At 46.6% G+C, this 18,666-nt stretch overlaps 1 protein-coding gene across 5 annotated transcripts in view; it reads left to right on the plus strand.

The window, feature by feature from the left end:
• Positions 1-18,666, plus strand: part of SMURF1 (SMAD specific E3 ubiquitin protein ligase 1) — a 101,434-nt gene that overhangs the window by 75,539 nt on the left and 7,229 nt on the right. For 2 of the 5 annotated variants that reach the window (XM_033426588.2, XM_033426589.2), the window contains exons 4-15: positions 298-431; positions 588-653; positions 1,898-1,973; positions 3,461-3,702; positions 4,414-4,498; positions 6,134-6,280; positions 7,312-7,510; positions 8,935-9,038; positions 14,832-14,946; positions 16,076-16,254; positions 17,212-17,349; positions 18,295-18,415. In XM_033426588.2, the coding sequence (XP_033282479.1) occupies positions 298-431; positions 588-653; positions 1,898-1,973; positions 3,461-3,702; positions 4,414-4,498; positions 6,134-6,280; positions 7,312-7,510; positions 8,935-9,038; positions 14,832-14,946; positions 16,076-16,254; positions 17,212-17,349; positions 18,295-18,415 (1,606 nt within the window). Of the gene's footprint in view, positions 1-297; positions 432-587; positions 654-966; positions 1,145-1,897; positions 1,974-3,460; positions 3,703-4,413; positions 4,499-5,139; positions 5,218-6,133; positions 6,281-7,311; positions 7,511-8,934; positions 9,039-14,831; positions 14,947-16,075; positions 16,255-17,211; positions 17,350-18,294; positions 18,416-18,666 lie in introns of those variants that run through there. The other 3 variants (XM_004268918.4, XM_049699267.1, XM_033426590.2) reach the window with 3 other exon arrangements.

Raw genomic sequence — 18,666 nt, forward strand, 5'->3', positions numbered from 1 at the left:
GGGAACTTTTGAATCCTGCCATTATCCTCTGGAACTATAAAAATATAGTAAACCTCTGTTATAAGATTATTATCATTATGTGGTTGTCTGCATGTGTTTCTTACATAACCAGTTGTAGTCCTTTCCCAGCCCATTGAGTTAGTAGATATATACTTATTAAGTGCCTGTTAGCTGTGGATATAGAGCAAAATTATTTTAAAAGGATTCTTCTGGACTAACAAGTCAATCAGATAAAATCTCAATGGGCTATCGCAATTGAGAAATACAATTAAAAATGAGTTTGCATGTTGGTTTCAGATACGTTGGGAAAACGGATTCTATAACCATCAGCGTGTGGAACCACAAGAAAATTCACAAGAAGCAGGGAGCTGGCTTCCTGGGGTGCGTGCGGCTGCTCTCCAATGCCATCAGCAGATTAAAAGATACTGGATGTAAGAACCCAACGTTTTTCTGCCTCTTAATGCAGCTGAAGAAGGCTTATGGGGCATCATTTTTTATTTTATTTCTTTGAATACTGAATACAGAATTCCTGCCTTCCTCTCTAGCTAACATTTCCCTGGGTTAAGTTTTGAATTGTTTGTTTGCAGACCAGCGTTTGGATCTATGCAAACTAAACCCCTCAGATACTGATGCAGTTCGTGGCCAAATAGTGGGTAAGAACTTTCTCATCTGTATAAAGAGATAATTTTTACAGACTTAACCTTCAGCTCTGCATCACTGAGAAAACACATAAAGGCACTGAGCGATGGTGACATACTTCGAAGGACAGGCCCCATACAGGGGCCATCTCTCCAGGACTAAACAATTTCATCTTATGTGGTTTTTATTATTTTATCTAATTCCCTTCATTCTGTCATTCAAGGTGGAGTTAAAATGACTAAGGTACAAAGAGATGTAGGGTTATAATTTGTAATGTAATTTTAATCATCACATGAGTTGACAATTTGTCATGTTATCCAAATGCAGATGATAAAAATGGTGGCCACATATGCAAGAGTTAAGAAATAGTTTCTTCAGGACCCATCATATATGTAAAAGGCAAAGAGAATTTCTGAAGACTTCCATGTAATATGATTTTACAGAGGACTGACTTATTTAGAATGAAGAAACAAAATGTGCTCATGTCATAAAGCGTTGACTGGAGGTATTCCATAGGAAGTAATTTATCTGTTAAGTAGCTCATCCTGTTATCCATCCCATTTTTATTAGCATTTCAGGGTAACCCAAATATTGACTGTATGCATTGCAAGCAATCAAAGAAAACAGTATTTCAGCAGCACACCAGAGTGACTTATGGCCCCAAATCTTTTAGGTATTGTCTTATGTAGACCTGAGCCAAGATAAATGGACAGTGGATATCCATCTGAAAACTCCTGTCACGACAGAGTTCCCACTTACTGCCTTTCTATTTGTGATTTCTTCTTTTCTTGGTGGAGGGATGTGCCGGGGAAAAATGAATAACTGGAAGCAGCTTCATAAGTGTCTTTGTTGTTCATAGTAGGGACAGAGAATCGACACGTAGGTGCATCCAGACCTTGCACATACTGACAGTGCTCTCTGTGTCCTTATTAAACATAAGTCAAAATCTTCTTAAAATATAAGGTACCTTGGAGGAAGTGAAATTGTGTTCTGTTATCTTGATGAAGAGCACAGACAACACAGCATCTCTTTCTGCTCCACGTTTACAAGGAGTGTTCCAAGTGGTATGCGTTCTGTGCAGCCAAGGAGTGAGATGCTTCATACTTGAAAGCATAGGAATGTATATGTGTATGTATAGACATATGCCTCACTTTTTAAAATAATATCATACATAAATTACACATTTGCAATGGCTCACTGTGTTACAGTTGTATAAAATACCACTGGATTTTAATGCAGGATGTTCTTTTCTTTTTAGTCAGTTTACAGACACGAGACAGAATAGGCACTGGAGGGTCCGTGGTAGACTGCAGAGGGCTGTTAGAAAATGAAGGGTACGTATCACTGCAGCGATGCCCACTGAGTTCTCTGCTGCCCAGGCTCTCGCACTGCATGAAAGTTTCCTTCACACCTTTTCAATGCGTTGAATACTTGAGGTGCAGTCTTGGGATAACACTGGGATCCAGTTTCCTCGTTTGTAAAGGAAGCTGTCAAAACTAGTGGGGTAGTGCCCCAAAGGCTCAGGATCCAATTTACAGAGGTTCCCGCTGGCCAAAGAGCATCAGTAAAGAATTATAACTGCAGTGGATTAAAGCAATCCATTGAGTTCATAATGATACAGGGAGAAATAAATTCTAAAAAACCCCAAAACCGAAAAACACCCTCAAAAATTCTCATTGGTCACTATCACAATTTTTCAATTCCCCAATGAGTTAACTATTAATGTCGTTAATACTTGCTGACAACATCATGAAAGAGGGATAATCTGACATGAACTTACATCTTGGAGGTCCAGGGGACGGGAATGGGTTGCACAGCCCCGGGGAGAAGCTCCATCCAGAGGGGGGCACCCTGTAGAGTGTCGCAGACAACCTGGTGTCTTCAACAAATACACTGCAAGAAAAATAACTAAAAAGGAAGGAAGAGAACCTATAAGTTAATAAAAGAGATTTAAGGGACACACCTATTAAATGCGGTGTATGGACCTTGTTTGGATCCTGATTAATGAGACAGTTGACTGGAGAAATTTGAACACTGACTGGTATTTGATGATATTAAAAAAATTAACGTACATTTTTGGGGTCATGATAATGGTAAAAGGCCTATCTTCCAGAGGTCTGTGCTGAAATATTTAAGGATGAAATGGTAAAATGTTGGGATTGGTTTCAGAATACTCCAGCTCAGGGGGGAGGAGTTGGGCGCGTGGCCACGAGACAATCACTGGAGCTGGGTGATGAGCCCAGGGCATTCACTGAACTAGTCTCTCAATTTGTGTGTCTCTTTGTACTTTTTCAATGTAGAACGTTTTTCGGAAGTACTTGCTTATAAGGGAAGATAGACTATTAAGGTAAATTGTCTCCACAGTTGTTCAGGGGATCAAGATTTATGTTAAAAGTCACTTTTAAAGTCATTGTGGTATTTTATGTAACCAGGAGTTCTATTATAGAATAAAATGACAAGGAAAATGGAATGTTTGGATATGATTCTGAGTCAAGAAAACTGAAATCTCACTTTCTGAGCTCCTTATAGAACAAGGTTGGTGTTTTCCAACCGTTTGCCTCTGCCTGAGGTTGAAATCCTACGAGTGGCCTCAGTGGCACTTTACACATGGCTCCCTTTGGTCACGGGCTCCGCATGAAAAAGTCTGGCTTTCCAATTAAACAGGACAGGACGGATTATATGAAACTAAGCACTGGGGACATTCTATCATATTGCTCAAGAAAAGCAAAACAAATGGAAGTGAGAGCGTGGCATGGAACTTACGGGTGCTTCTCAGTCTTCAGCCGGCATTGTGATGTGGGCTGTGGTCTTCCCCTTCTAGAACTGCGTACGAAGACTCAGGGCCGGGAAGGCCACTCAGCTGCTTCATGGAGGAACCAGCCCCTTACACGGATGGCACTGGGGCTGCTGCTGGCGGGGGTGGCTGCAGGTCTGTGGAATCCCCGAGTCAAGATCAAAGACTTCAGGCCCAGCGACTGCGAAGTCCTGAGGTCCGAGGGTCACTCCAGACGCCGCAGAACCGACCTCACGGCCACCAGTCCCCGGAACTGCCCGAAGGCTACGGTGAGAGCATCCACCCCGCTGTCCCGAGTGCGATCGGTGATGTTTCAGACAGCTTTAATGTTTTCAGCTTTTTTTAGTGACTCGTACCTGCCAGAAGTGCTGATGTTTGCAGAGGTGTGCCCCACGATGGTTGTGTCAGTGTAAAGAAGAGTAACCCGAGATGGTTGACAAATCTTTCTTGTCATGAATTTGTCCGCAATGGCTCCAATCTCCCAGTGTAGCAGTTGGGTGAAGATTTTAGGCAAATGAATGTCAAAGAAAACCGAGAGGAGTGGGGCAGGGGCCTGGATGGGGGTATTTGTAGTGCCCTGGGATTTGAATGTGGGGAGGACGGCCTTGGGTACGAGTGAAAGGATGGGATCTTTTGACAACCACAGAGGGAGCACCTAAATGCAGGAGGAATCCAAGTAGATATGGCAGATCAGACCGGAAGTAAGAGCTAATGCAGGGGCAGAGGTCAAGGTAGGGTCAGTCCCAAGGTGGCAGGTCCAGGGGTGTGGCCGCCCCTCCAAGTGGGAACAGGAGAAGTAAGGTCCACCAGGGCTTGTGACTCGCAGATGCCAGGCAGAAGTTAACTGCTGCGCTTCAAACCCTTCTCTCGGTGCTTTTAAAGACTGTTGGAAGGAAGCTGGGACGCTGTGCTTACAGGATTGGTTGAAAACTCTCTTTGGAATTGAATGTAACTACCGTATCCCCCACTTTCTCATGCAGAACAGAGAACAACGGTGCAGGGGCAGGTTTACTTCCTGCACACGCAGACTGGAGTTAGCACGTGGCACGACCCCAGGATACCCAGGTAGGTTTCCTAAAATTCTCACCATCAAGGCCCTTTTCCAGCAGTTGCCTGGACCCCCCACCCTGGACTGTGGGTGATAAGAGCCCCTGTGGTGTGAAGATGTGAACTTGGAAGAGCAGCAGCACAAACAGAGGGACCTGTAACAGGGTTGCTGGACTCAGACTCTCTGGGCGACCGTCCCAGCTCTGATGCCCGCCCCCCCCCCCCCCACCGCCCCTGACTCTCTAGCTGGTAGATCAGCAGCTGCTGTAATGCAAGGGGGCCCTTTAGAAAGCAATCCTGGATCTTGAAATTAGATCACGTAACTGCAAAAGACCCTCACCCCTAGATTAAATCAAATGCACTTACTTAAAAAACCGATAAACCCTCAAAGATGTGTTGCTCTCATTCTAAACTAAAAATATTGCTGAGCGAAATGATATGATGTCTGATGTGATGCTTTAAATAATCGGGGTGGGGAAGCCAATAGGGGAGCATTGGAAACAGGTTGGCGATAAGCTGGTAATTGTTAGAGCTGGTTATTCACTATGGTCTCTCTCTATTTTTTTAATATCCTTAAAATTTTCCATAATGAAAAGCTAAAAAGGAAATATAAAGACTCTATTACCCTCTCTTCTACTTTACTCTTCCTATTGCCTCAGTCCCTTGGGGACTATTCCTGGGGGAGATGAAGCTTTTCTATACCAATTCCTTCTACAAGGCCATACATCTGAGCCCAGGTCAAAAAGACCCCTGCCCCACCCCCACCCCGTAATGGAGTTAAGTTTCTTTTTTTCTCTTTGCTTTGCTTTCCTTTTTTCTTTAAAAAAATTTTTCCTTTGTTTCAGAATAGCGTTACTTCCTAATAACATTTTTAGTAATGCTCATTTCCTTTTTATTCATAATTTGTTTCATCTGAGAACAAGCTTCCTGTCTTTGATTTTCCAAATCTATGTTGAATTTACAATTCAGTACCTGTAATTAGAATGGAAATATTACCTGCAAATGAATGAGGTGTCTCTTTAGTACCCACTGGAAGGAATGTCAGGCTTTGGTCCTGATTAGAAAAGCATCTTGGTCAGTAATGCTGTGCTCCCAGATGACTGTGGAGTATACTGAAATAATGAATCAAGAGGTTAGAATTAGAAAGACTTGCTTATTAACAAAGCCAACTCAAAAAGGAGTTGGCCTCTTCCCGGTGCAGATGTCTAGAATTGGAAGATTTCGAATGCATGTTCATACGTCCCCATCAGCTTGAAAAAACGTGTACTGTTTTTGGGAGCTTTTCCATGCAGAAACCTTTCTGACCTTGAGCATTTAATTGTGAATCCAGAGTTTTCCAGCAGCCTTCAGATACTTCCTACTATTCTGGCCCTCTTTCGTGGAAGGAATGGTACTCCCCGGGCAGACCGCATTCCCTATCATGGTCACAGGCTCTGAGGGGTGCGGCTTATCTGCGGGACTGTGCTGCTACCTGCGGCACAGAGGCCTGGGCTCAGTGCAAGTCTGGCGTAAGTAGCGCCGCGACTGTCCCTCTTAGCAGGACCGGGACACGGCCCCTGGATAAGGGGATGCCCCGGGTTCTCTCACGGAAGTTTTGGTCTTAGGCCTCCACACACAGATGGACAAACCTCTCTGTATCTTCCATTTTGGTAGAGACCTTAACAGCGTGAACTGTGATGAACTTGGACCACTGCCACCCGGTTGGGAAGTCCGAAGTACAGTTTCCGGGAGAATATATTTTGTAGATCATAATAACCGAACAACCCAGTTTACAGACCCAAGGTTACACCACATCATGAAGTAAGACTTTTACCAAATCTTTGTTGACCTCGTTAAAATTTCATGTTTTCTACTAACTTTTTTCTTCATTTCTTGATTGCATTGTTGGTTAGCAGAGAATACGCGTAAGCAAGATATGATAAATACTTGGTGGACAATTGCGTTTTAAACCCTCGAGCCGCTGTGAGCAGTCCTGAAGTCCTATGTTGTTGTCACCCTGTTCTAGCTTGCAGCCTAAATAAAATCCCCTGAGCTGGCAGTGTGGGGCAGCTTCACTCACGAAGCTTCCGTGGGCAGCACTCTGATGGGATACATGGCCTTAGAGAAGCAGTGAAGTGAGGCTTTCCTTGGTGCCCGCCCGCTCACCGCTGTCCGGGAGGGCTGGTCCAGAGCACTGCTTGCTGGAACCTCTTCCCGGGCCATCATTCCCGGGGGCTGTGGACCTGGGTATGACCTTGGCTCCCACACTCCGCGTTCCAGGTTTGCTGTGTCCTCAGAACATGAGAGCCCACGGGGCACTTGTCATTGACAGCTGATAGAACCGGCAAAACTTGAACAGGACAGATGCTACTGTGTCCAGAAGGTCTGGACTTCTGCCTTTGATGAGTGGGCTTGGAGATCTCTTGGTTATGAGTAGGAGTAGTTACCACTGCATCTCACTTGTTTGCTCCTGTGCATTTTGCCCCCCTCCACGGTCATCTGCTTTGAAAGCTCTCTCGTCAACTCCATTTAACTCTCACCCCCAAGGCACATCTAATAGCGCGTTGGTCAGGCTCACAGATACGCACTAGATGCGCGATGAATGCTAGCAGTTTCTGTTTTTACTTATGGCAACGATAATGTATGAGATGCGGAGATGGAGGGTCTCCTTGACTGAATCCTAGACATCTATTTAGCCTGAGGGTGGCCACCAGCAGTTTTTCCATAAGAAATATTGACTAGCAGTTCGGTGAAATGACTTCCCCTCTCAGTCCCTTTTGTGTGGGTGCACTGCTGGCAGCAACCTTGGCCGCCGCTCTTGGGGTGACCTCGATGCTTCTGTTCTTCTCCAGTCACCAGTGCCAACTGAAGGAGCCCAGCCAGCCGCTGCCACTGCCCAGTGAGGGCTCCGTGGAAGACGAGGAGCTTCCCGCCCAGAGATACGAGAGAGATTTAGTCCAGAAACTGAAGGTCCTCAGACACGAGCTCTCGCTTCAGCAACCCCAAGCTGGTCACTGCCGCATCGAAGTATCCAGAGAGGAAATATTTGAGGTACGGGGTTCGGGCACAGAATCTTCCTCCCTGTCAGTAGACAGTGAGTTCTGCTTTCTGTCTGGTGTTTCGGAGATTGATTTTATCGCTCAGTGAAATGCAGTTCCCTCTCTCTGAAATGAAATGCAGAGAGAGGGAACTGTATTTCCTCCTGTGGTAAAGGTTTAAAAATCGATGACTTCTGAGTGAAAAGGTAGAGATCTGTACAGAAACTAGTACTAAATAATATTGTAAATCCCTGTGCGCGCGTTGTACAGATTCTACTTCCTGCCATCCGCACGGTTTCCTAGAATCAAGCATTCCTTCTGCTGCAGCCTTGCATGCGATTTCCCCTCGTGGCGTTGCCTCCTCAGAGAAGCTAAGTGGCCTCCCTGTTGTCCCTTCTGGAAGGAGGAAGAACTGATGGTTCCGGGCAGGGTTCTGGCCTTTGTCCAGCTCCCCTGCGGGATCAGGGTCCCTAAACAGGCAGGGCCTTTGGTAGGCAGGGCCTGTTTCTCGGGCCCACGATCATGAGTAGAATCTCAGCTGTGTTTGGGCCTTTGTGGAATCCTTGGCAGAAATGATCAAACGAGACACAGATTCTCACTGGGCCACAGCAGCTGAGGGGGCCGCGCAGGGACGGAGGCTTGGGCACAGCCCGATGAGTGGATCAGCTGAAGTGCCTGATTTTGCCCACTGGGCATCGTAAATGTTTGCCGGGGACAGAGAAGAGCCGAATTCTTGAGGTGCTGCCGCCAGATCGTTTCCACTCAGCATCCTCTTGCCTCTTGGGACCCAGCTTTTGAATTACATTAAATTTGAAGCAAGAAAAGATCCTTAAGTGCCTTTCCACTGAAAATACCTACAGACATTTAGCTGGTTCCACTCCAGATGCTGAATCTGAGGGACTATTAGGCTGACCGCATGTTTTCTGTGTCTGGTAAGCTGCTTATGTCTTACTTAAACTCTCCTTGTTTTTTCTTGACTCCGTGGGAAAGTGTGATTTTTGACTTCAGTTGTAAAATCAGGCTCAGAATTCTTTCAGTATTCAGACTCTCTTGTGATGTCTTCATTTTGGTTAAAATATATCAATTATTTATAGGACACATTGGAATTAATTTGTGCAGAGAAAATCAACCCTAGCGAGGATGTTCAACTCTTAAGTCATGATTGTGCTGAGAATAAATGTGTGTTTCCTTTAGGTACAGTATCACCTGCCATGTGCTTTGCTGTTTCCGAGGGAGAAAAAGTGAAGGAAGCAGCAATGTCCTAGATGCCAACTAAACATTCTCAATAGGAACCAGACAAAAATCAGATTCAAAGGCTTACAAATAAGCTCAGATGCTTATTTGTAATTGAGCTCCATTATAAATAACCTTTCATCATTTTATAACTTTAAAAATAAGATGAGCTCTTCTCCCTGAAACTGTAATTTTGATGTGCAGGAGTCTTATCGCCAGATAATGAAGATGCGACCAAAAGACTTGAAAAAGCGACTGATGGTGAAATTCCGAGGAGAAGAAGGTTTGGACTATGGCGGGGTGGCGAGGTGAGAGTCTTGTGTACCCCCCTCCCTGCTGCGTGGATTTGAGCGCACCTGTGAGCAAATATTTGCAGAGAAGTCGTTTGCCCCTTTCTGGTGCTGGTCTTGGAGCAGTCAGGACTTCAGGTGTTGCCATCAGAGAGCGTTCTTAGAAAAAGAATTCCTAAGAGCGTGTGCCACGCTAGCATCTTGCCATGACCCATAAGAACGCGCGTGCGCTTCACCATCACTTTCCTTCTTAGAAAGAATGAATTATTAAACTTCTACCCTTACTCCCTTCTCCATGTGGCCCGACTGAACCCGAAGTTAATACGGAGGCAGCCTTGCTTCTCTCACTAGAGGACTTTCAGGGGTGGGAGGAAGGCATATACGTTGCATTTGTGTCAAACAAGTTTTGTAAAATGAGATTTTGGTCAAAATAGTTCATGCAAATGATTTTAAAGATAGTAGCTTTTCATGATTATATTCTGTTTCCTGTCTTACCTCTTTTCACCTTTGAGACAACTGTTCTTCTGCTCTTTTAACTGTTTCTTCTAATATAACCAACCATCTAGATCACCAACTCGATCAAGTTCTGATGTTATCTACTGATTTCATGATGTATGGTCATAGGCACAGATAGACCAGGTAATGGTTGTGGTGAGGATCTAATTTAATACTCCTCAGTTTTGTAATATCAGTATTTTTAGTTCTGTCATTGTCTTTGTAACTTTCTATAATGTTTTTTCACCATTATTTTTTCATGGTCAGCTAGAGACATTATCTCTTGACCTCTCTTTTTCATGCGAAAAGGATATTAATTCTCCTGACTTTCCCTTCAGCATTCCAGCATTCCTTCCACCTCTTACCTCTTACATTCTGTCATCTGTAGTATCACTTGTATATTATCAAGGTTGAAGATTTACATTTTGTTCTGTCACCAAAATTAAGTTAGTCGCCTGTGCTTGTCTACCTATTATTTACAGGAGTTGAAAAATCAGTACATTGTTTTATATTATTATGACAATGTAAATATTGTTCATTGAGGGATTAAGTGGTATTCTATCATTTAGTTTATCCTTTTGAACAAATTTTAATTTTCCCAAGAATTTCTTCTTTTTCTTTCTTCTTTTCTTAAAGCCAGGTCTTGTCTCTGTTGCCCCATTAAACTTCACCTTGGGCCATCCTCACCCGCCCCCTTTGCTCCATGCATCTCTCTTGTGGAGACTCTGTCCAGACTGACTGTTGATTCTCTGGACCCGCTGCCGTTGTCTTCAGGGACTTCACTGCTTTCTTGGCTTAGAGCCATTGCTGTACGGGTCCTATGGCTTCCTCTTCTTGGCTTCCTCCATTATGTTACTGGAATATATCCTCAAGTAGCTTTCTTAGAAGGGGTGTGTGTGGGGGGGAGGGGGATTTTCTAAGATCTTGAGTCTGAAAATGTCTTATAATCTACAGTTTGACTGGTAGTTTAGCCCTTTATAGGCTTCTAGAAGGAAAACAGTTCTCATTTAGAGCTCTGAAGACACTGCTCCGCTGCTTCTCAGCACCCAGGGTCACTGTCAGAGAAGAGTGTGGCTTTGGGCACGTCTAATTCATTTGACCCCATCCATGGCCACCCATCATCCACAGGTTCCACCACCTTTTTTCTGTTTTTCACGCCCCTCCTGTCTTCACTTCCTCCTTACCCGTAATCCACCATCATAATCGCTCCCTCATGCCCCCTCATAACTTCCTTGCCTCTCTTTCCGTTTGCTGTGCTTACCTGGCAAAACCCCAGCTCTGAAGATCCCCTCCTTAGGCTGCTCTGAGCATTGCCTGAGCAGCTGAATGTGGCTGGAGGCGAACACACTTCCATGCTGCTGGTCTTTCTCTGCATCGACAGCCACCGGCCGCAAGGAGGGTTCAGCACCTACTTCAGTTCCCCCGTGGTTCTCTTTCTCAGATCTCGGGCGTCACTTCCGCCCATCCTCACTCTTAGCTGCTGACTTTGCTTCCTATTTAACTGAGGAAACAGAAGCAATCTGAAGGGTCTTTCCTCACCGTCACCACCAGATATCGAGTCTGCCGTTGTCTGTACTTGTACGGTCAGACTTCCCCACCGTGGCCCTGCGTGGCGCATGCATGTCCCTGTATAAGAGCAATCCTGCCCCTGGCACAGTGCATCCCAGGCCCTTGTGCTTTTCCTGTTATTTCACATCTATTTCTTTTCATCAAAATGTCCCTTAAAGTCTCTTGGGTCATACAAATGTGCTACGGCAACTCCCCTTCTTAAAAGAAACAAACATGCCCCCACCCGCCGCCAAACCTTTCCTAGATACTATATCCCCTTCCTGTTGAAGCTACAATAAAGGAGGCAATAAAGGCAAAGAAAGCACAGGAAAAAGAAAAACAATTAGAAACTCCAGGAAAGACAGAGATGCGTTCAAGAACGCATAGCTCAGTCATCGCCCTGTTCCTCTGTTCTCTTCGTAGCAAAACCCCTCAAAAGAGTTGTGTGATCCCAATTCCCGCTTCCACATCCTCGCTTTCTCTTGAACACATTCTGAGCAGATCTCTCTGCCCTCTGAGCCCTTTGTGTCGAGGCCCCCGCCTGACCTGCGTCTCACCAAACCCAGTGATGACGACTCAGTCTTGGTCTGTCAGCAGGACTCGTTGTAGTTGGTGGCCCCCTGCTTCTCGAAACACCTTTGCCACTTGGTTTCCAGGGCACCTGGTTTCCCTCTAATCTCCCTCTCAGGCTCCTCTGCTGTGCGTCCCCCTCCTCCTTCCCACTGGACATTGTGGGCATCCGAGCGTAGCCCTGGAGCCTCCTGGCCGCCCCTCCTCGCCCCTCCTTCAGCTCCAGACTTGTTTACCAGTTGCCTCTCATCTGTGCTTGGGTATTTAGCCCCTTAAACCTAACAGTTCAACATTTCGGGTTGCCCCTCCCCCCAACTGCTCCCTGTTCTTTCCCGCCTCACTGAACCGCCCACCCAGTCCCTGTGGCTCAGAGGCGGGTGGTCCTCACAGCCTCCCTCTGTGCTGCATGCCCCCCCTCCCCGCCGGAGCCAGTGCACCCTCGGGCCCTCAGAGGGAGTGTTTTCTGTATTTATTCATTAACTGGTAAGCATTGAGACTCCACCGCAGACTGGGTACTTGGGATACAATGTGGGCAAAGCAACGTGTCCCCTGCCCCCTTCACCCCCCCTCCCCCCCATGCAAAGGAGTCCTCAGCCTGACGAGGTCCAGACATTAATCGTAACTGCACAAGTGACCACACCGCTGGTAGATGCTGCCAAGGGCCCTCGTTCCTGTGCGGACGTGTGATAGTGGCCCGGCCTTGGGGGCCAGGGGACAGGAGAGCCTCGTACCCTCACAATTTAGAAAACACAAGTGGATTCTCCACGCTGCAGCAGTCAGCACCAGCAAAATTAGGTTCTGAGAAGCATTCTAGGGGGTCTCGTCAGGTTTCTGGGTGGAATTGGGATTTTTTTCAGCAGCCAAAAGTAAATAATTACAAAAGCCACGATGCGCCCTTGGGCCCCAGAACAGAATCATTCCTCCAGCCTCTTCCCATCGCTGTGCTCCTCAGGTGATCTCGACTCCGTCTGGGATGAGGGATGCAGAAAATCCCGGCCTTCCTGATAGCGCGCTTGCACTGGTACTGCCTCTCCATGGGAAATGCTTTTCCTTTCCAGGTTGTTCCAAGTTTCTTCCTTGATCTTCTCAATATTGATTCTAGGAACCATCTTTCTTCTGGCGAATGTCACTTCTGTTTGCCCTTGAAAACACGAATTCCGTTTCCTGACTAGGGGTTTAGGCTTTCCGTCCCCCTTTTCAGGGAGACTCTTCCTACTTCCTCATTCATATTTGTCCTAAATTCAAATCAAACTACTTCCATTTTCTCTTCTCTACCTTTTCCTTTTTAGTCTCGCGATATCTCAAGAGTCAGTATCCTGAACTGTTTTACTTTATGGTTGCTCCCGTGCACAGCTGGGGTTATAGGTTCCTAGGCACGCACGTGAATAGCTGGGTTAGGTTTGGTCTGGTTAGGAGTTCGCTGTCCTCTGCATTTCCCGTGGTTATCAAGTCTTTGTGTAGCTCCTTTGATTAACATGATGCTACAGAGGGAAGAGCTGAGAAGCCCTGCTTTTCTGCCTCCAGTCTGATCTCACATTGTTTCAGCTGAGTCTTCCTCGTGTCTGAGTGGCTCACACCTGTCGTGTAGGGCTGAGGAGAGATGTCAGTTACATGTGTGTTACACATACGTGTGTGTCTGTGTCCCTTATGTTGGTCGATGGGAATCAGTCTGTGCTCATCTCCTCAGTGTTTGGCTCTGAACCTTTTCCTTTCTCTCCCTCTTCTGCCTGTGTAGTTAGCTCTTCCCTGACCACTTCCAGAACATACCTCGTGCTCTGTACCTTGTCCACAGCTCGGTCAGGATGTTTGCTTGTATTTTAATCACTTCCTGTCTAGACAGTGGCAGGTCCTTGGCATTTATGAAAACAATTCTTCGTAAATCCAAACTCCAAAACTTGGGGATAAATCAAAGCACCAGAGTTGGGAAATTCTGCCTTCCTAGTAAAGAGGCTTCCTAAGATTTGGTGTCTGTCTCATCTCTTCTGGTAGTTCCTTCCTGTTCTTTTTTTTTTTTTTTTTTTTTTCTTCCTGTTCTTTTGAGTTGGATACACAGCTTTGTGTTGGTGTAATCATTTTGTGTGTATTTTCACAATTTTCTCGGACAGATGATTTGCATTTGTGCTTATTATCCTTTTCGTATTTTCTCAATTCTGTCTTTTCTGTTTGAAGGAGTAAGAAATTCCAGAGTAAAACTTGGGGCAGCTATCTTAATAAGATTCGTCCATTTAAAGGAGTTTTGAGTAGAAAGAATAAAAGGCTACACCGTGTTGTACAGACCCCCACACCCGGGCTTATCCCAGTCTGGCCGCAGCAGCTGAGCCATACGGGGTCTGCTAAGTGCTTTTTTTGTTTGATTGGTTTTGATTTGGGGCTTTTTTATAATGAAATAATTCAAACATAAAGGAATTCAGAAAAGAATCCATTTTATGTACCCTATCCAGATTTTTAAACTCTTAGAATTAACATTTTAAGATTTTAAACTAGTCCTTTAAATTATAAAAGTGATAACGCTTATGGCAAAAAATAAGAATTCAACAGGACAGAAAATTATGAGGGCAAAAGTCGTTCTTAAATAATCCCTGTCTCCCTAGACTGGGAAATGTTTTCTCCTTATTTAAACATTAATAACATGATACCATCAGAAATCTAAAAACTAGAAAGAAGTGAAAAAAAATTAAAACGCCCAGAATGCGAATTCTCCAGTTAGCTACTGTCAACATGTTAGTATAAATTCTTCCCATCTTTCTTTATGCTCTGCATATATATTTTTTCTGTTTTGTGTATGTGCACACGCATTTTTGACAGCTTTCTGTTGCACTTTTGTTGGTTTTTACCACATTGTTAACATCGTCACCTGAGATCTTGATCTCTGCAAAGTAGCAGAGAAAACCTTAGTTGGGGTGCAAGAAAGCTGACGGACTGCGGAGCACACTGTGCCTCTGAGCTGGTACTGATTCCAGGCAACCACAGTTCTTTCTCAGCTTCAGAGTTACTGGACTTTGGGCCAGAAAATCCATTTCTGACACCACCAGAAGCAATTTTTTTTACTTCATTAAGCTTATTTGCCCAATCGGCACAAATCGCATCCTCTCAGAGCCAGGCAGCCTTACCAGTTTGGGTTTCTAGGACACGGTGAATCAGTCCTTTCGTGAAGATCGGAAATTAGGAAGTTTTAAAATGTCTTGTTGTTGTTTCTAGGGAGTGGCTTTACTTATTGTGCCATGAGATGTTGAATCCGTATTATGGACTCTTCCAGTATTCCACGGACAACATTTACATGTTGCAAATCAATCCCGATTCTTCCATCAACCCTGTAAGTATTAATGACTAAAGAGGTCGGAGACTTAGTTGGAGAATTTCTTAAATGGATTTCCAGTTTCAATCTCAATTCTTGGTTGACTCATTGTAGACTTACTCAAAGTCTATGGTAAATAAACATTGCAAGGTAGAGTGAGAACTGGATTAGGATGGATGGTTTCAATCCCGTATCTTCGGTGGCTGGTATCAGTGAGTATGTCGTGTCAGGGGAACTCTGGCTTGACGGCTGTATTTGTTGATGGTGTCATTCTGAGAAGTGGGTGACGAGGTACATCCTCCTCCCAGTCGAAATGGGAATATTCCCATAATTGGCCTTTTTGGCCACCGGTGCTGATGCTCTTAGCTGCTTGTCAGAGAGATGAGGAAACAGGCGGTGTGTGTGTGTAACTGGTCCGAGGGTGGCCAGCGGGTAAGAGGAGGGCTCTGACGTGGGGCCGCGTCCTGCACGTGGTCCCTGACGAGCAGTCGATGTGACAGGACCTTTTACCAACATGGGAGCTAACTCTCTGAGTATAATTTCAACCTAAAAGTAGAAACAGGAGGTTCCCTGGTTACAAACCAGAACAGCGCTGGTTTTAAGATGGTTCTCTTACTTGGGTTGCTCACAGTTATTTTCCTCTGTGTCCCTGCCTCAACTCCCTTGGGATTTTTTCTCTGCTCCTTTTTTGTGGGATGGGGGAGGGATGGCAGAGGAAGAAGGGGGATTACCTTTTGCCCTTTATTTCCTCGTGGTGCAGTGGGAGGGAGGGGCCGGCGGCAACCTGTGCCAGCACCGGGCGCTGTGTTGAGAAGGGACCAGGGTTGGTTGATTCTCTGCCGTCACCATGTTGATATTCTCAACTTTTGAATAAGGGGTTCTGCATTTTCATTTTGCACTGGGTCCCACAAATTAGGTAGCAATTCTGAGAAGGTGTTTGAACCAAGGGCATAATCTAAGGTATCCTTCAGATGACCTCTCCAAAAGTCATGCGCTAAGTTTGACCTCCTATGTAGCCGTCTTTCATCTGGTCATGAGTGCAGCCCGTGAGTAACTGATTCAAGAAACCTGGAGAAAGTACAAGATACCCATCTGCCTTGGCCGGTCATTTTTCTCACGAATTCATGTTCTCTGGTGCCCCCTACAGGACCACTTGTCTTATTTCCATTTTGTGGGTCGGATCATGGGTCTGGCTGTGTTCCATGGACACTACATAAACGGGGGTTTCACAGTTCCCTTCTACAAGCAGCTGCTGGGGAAACCCATCCAGCTTTCTGACTTGGAGTCGGTGGACCCGGAACTTCATAAGAGCCTAGTGTGGATTCTGTAAGTACTGACTCAGTTAACTGAAAATGCATCGATCGTCACCCGTCTTAGCGTGCCCCAAATCCATCTGTGTTGTGTAGCGTGCACGTGGGTGTGTATTTGGGGGATGGGTGTGAAATCGGAGAATAGAAAAACTATCAGAAACATAAAAGTAGGTTCAACAACAATACTTAACTGACATTTTCCGCGTAACGTCTGCCCAGTTTCTCATCACATGGACTCGTTTCTTTTGCTGTTTCCTTGACTTAAGTTATGACTGTGAATGTTAATCCCCAGGCCTGGTGGTTGGTTGGTTTGTGACACTCTGGGGTGTCTCCAGCCAAGGAGGTATCCAAAATCACCCTAATATTTAGGTGCCTTTGTTTTAGGATTACCCTAAAACTCTCTTAAAAGCAACAGGTACAGTTACATGGTCACCGTAGGTGTCGGGGGTCCTCGTGAGGACCGATTTCACGGCAATGAGAGGTCCAGGCTCTGGGACCGGGGGACAAGCCGAGGACTCGATCGTGTCCTGTGTTCTGTCCACCTCCTTCCACGTGTCCCAGCTTGAAAGGCAGGTCTGCGGGGGGCCAGGGCCTTCATCCTATAGAGAACCTCCCAGTCTGTGTTTCCAGAAACATGGCAGGTGAAGGAGCCAGTTCTGACTTTCAAGTGCTTCCTTGGACTGATGCCCTTGGAAGGCTGCCTGGAGAAGGCGGCGCCGTGTTTTCTTGGCGAGGCTTCCCTTTGACTCAGTTGCCCCTTCATGCTTCCCTCCTGTCCGCTCAGAGACTCAGGGGACAAAGCAGCCGGCTGGCTCTGTCCCAGGAAGTCACAGGGCGGTGTCACTACTGTCACCCCTCTTCTGCAAAGGAGGAGCCGGTCCCTCTTCCTACCGATTGTTGATTCAATGTTCCATGTGCTCCCGTGCGGTGGCCGAGGCCTAAGTGACATTCATCTTCTGTCCTAACTTCCCAGAGAGAACGACATCACCCCCGTGCTGGACCACACGTTCTGCGTGGAGCACAACGCTTTCGGGAGGATTCTTCAGCATGAACTGAAACCCAACGGCAGGAATGTCCCTGTCACAGAGGAGAACAAGAAAGAATACGTCCGGTAGGTAATGCTCTGGGGCCCCTGGGGGTTACCGCTGGGACTGGCGGGGCCTGGGACTGTCCTGGGCACGGGGGGGCCATGTTTATGTCGTCAGAGCGCTTGGACCAGAGTCATGGTAGCGGCAGAGACTTCCAGAAACCGGCAGGGTCAGCGGTGGGCTCCAGGGTTGACCCGTTAAAGGGGGATTCATGACCCAGAGCCCAAGGGGTAGCTTTCCAGTGACCGCCTGATTGTGGGTGTGAAGGTGGTATAGCCACAGGAGGGAGGAGTAGGCCTCCCTCAAGTTTGGGGCAAGCTTCCTTGAGCTTGGTGTGATGGGAGTCCACCTCTTTATAGTCTGTTTTCCCACCTCTTGAGGCAAATAAATGACTAGTGACTTCCATGGGAAATTTAGACACATGGGCATGTCTGTGCTCAGGCTGTCAGACTGGTGTGTAGTTCTCACTGTGCCCTGTATTTTCTTTTCAAACATATTTTTAAATTATGGCACCTGTAACAGGCCAGGTTACATCCTACTGCTATTTCAAGCGAAGAATCAGAACATCTGATTTATTTTTTATTTTTTATTTTTTTTTTTGCGGTATGCGGGCCTCTCCCTGTTGTGGCCTCTCCCATTGCGGAGCACAGGCTCCGGACGCGCAGGCTCAGCGGCCATGACTCACGGGCCCAGCCGCTCCACGGCATGTGGGATCTTCGCGGACTGGGGCATGAACCCGTGTCCCCTGCATCGGCAGGCGGACTCACAACCATTGCGCCACCAGGGAAGCCCCTGATTTAGTTTTAACCTGACTCTTAGGCTGGGTACTGCCCGCCAGTGGGGTTTTCCTCCCCATTAGGGGAGGATGGTGGGCAGGGTTCAGCGGATATCAGAACCAACTAATGGAGAAAAAAACGACGTTCACGAGCCATTTGATACTGCTTCCGACGTGTGAATTTTTCTTTCAGGTTATATGTAAATTGGAGGTTTATGAGGGGGATCGAGGCCCAGTTCCTGGCTCTTCAGAAGGGGTTTAATGAACTCATCCCTCAACACTTACTGAAGCCTTTTGACCAGAAGGAGCTGGAGGTGCGTGAGCGCCGGGGGAACCGGGGCGCGTGACGGGCGCTCCTCGGCTGCTCGATCCCCGCAGGCCCAGGGGCCGCCGGGGCTGCAGGAGAGCAGAGGCAGGGCTGGGGGCGGAGCGGGGGGTCGGGGAGGCCTGAGCAGTTGATGCCAAGGCCTGGTGCCCGCCTGGCGGCAGGGATTCCGGGTAACTCTTGCGACATCCTGCCGGGCGTTGTGCGGCTTGTCCTGTTGGGTGGGCAAGCTCCCCGCAG

Source organism: Orcinus orca, chromosome 16, assembly GCF_937001465.1.
Source record: "Orcinus orca chromosome 16, mOrcOrc1.1, whole genome shotgun sequence".
NCBI lineage: Eukaryota > Metazoa > Chordata > Mammalia > Artiodactyla > Delphinidae > Orcinus > Orcinus orca.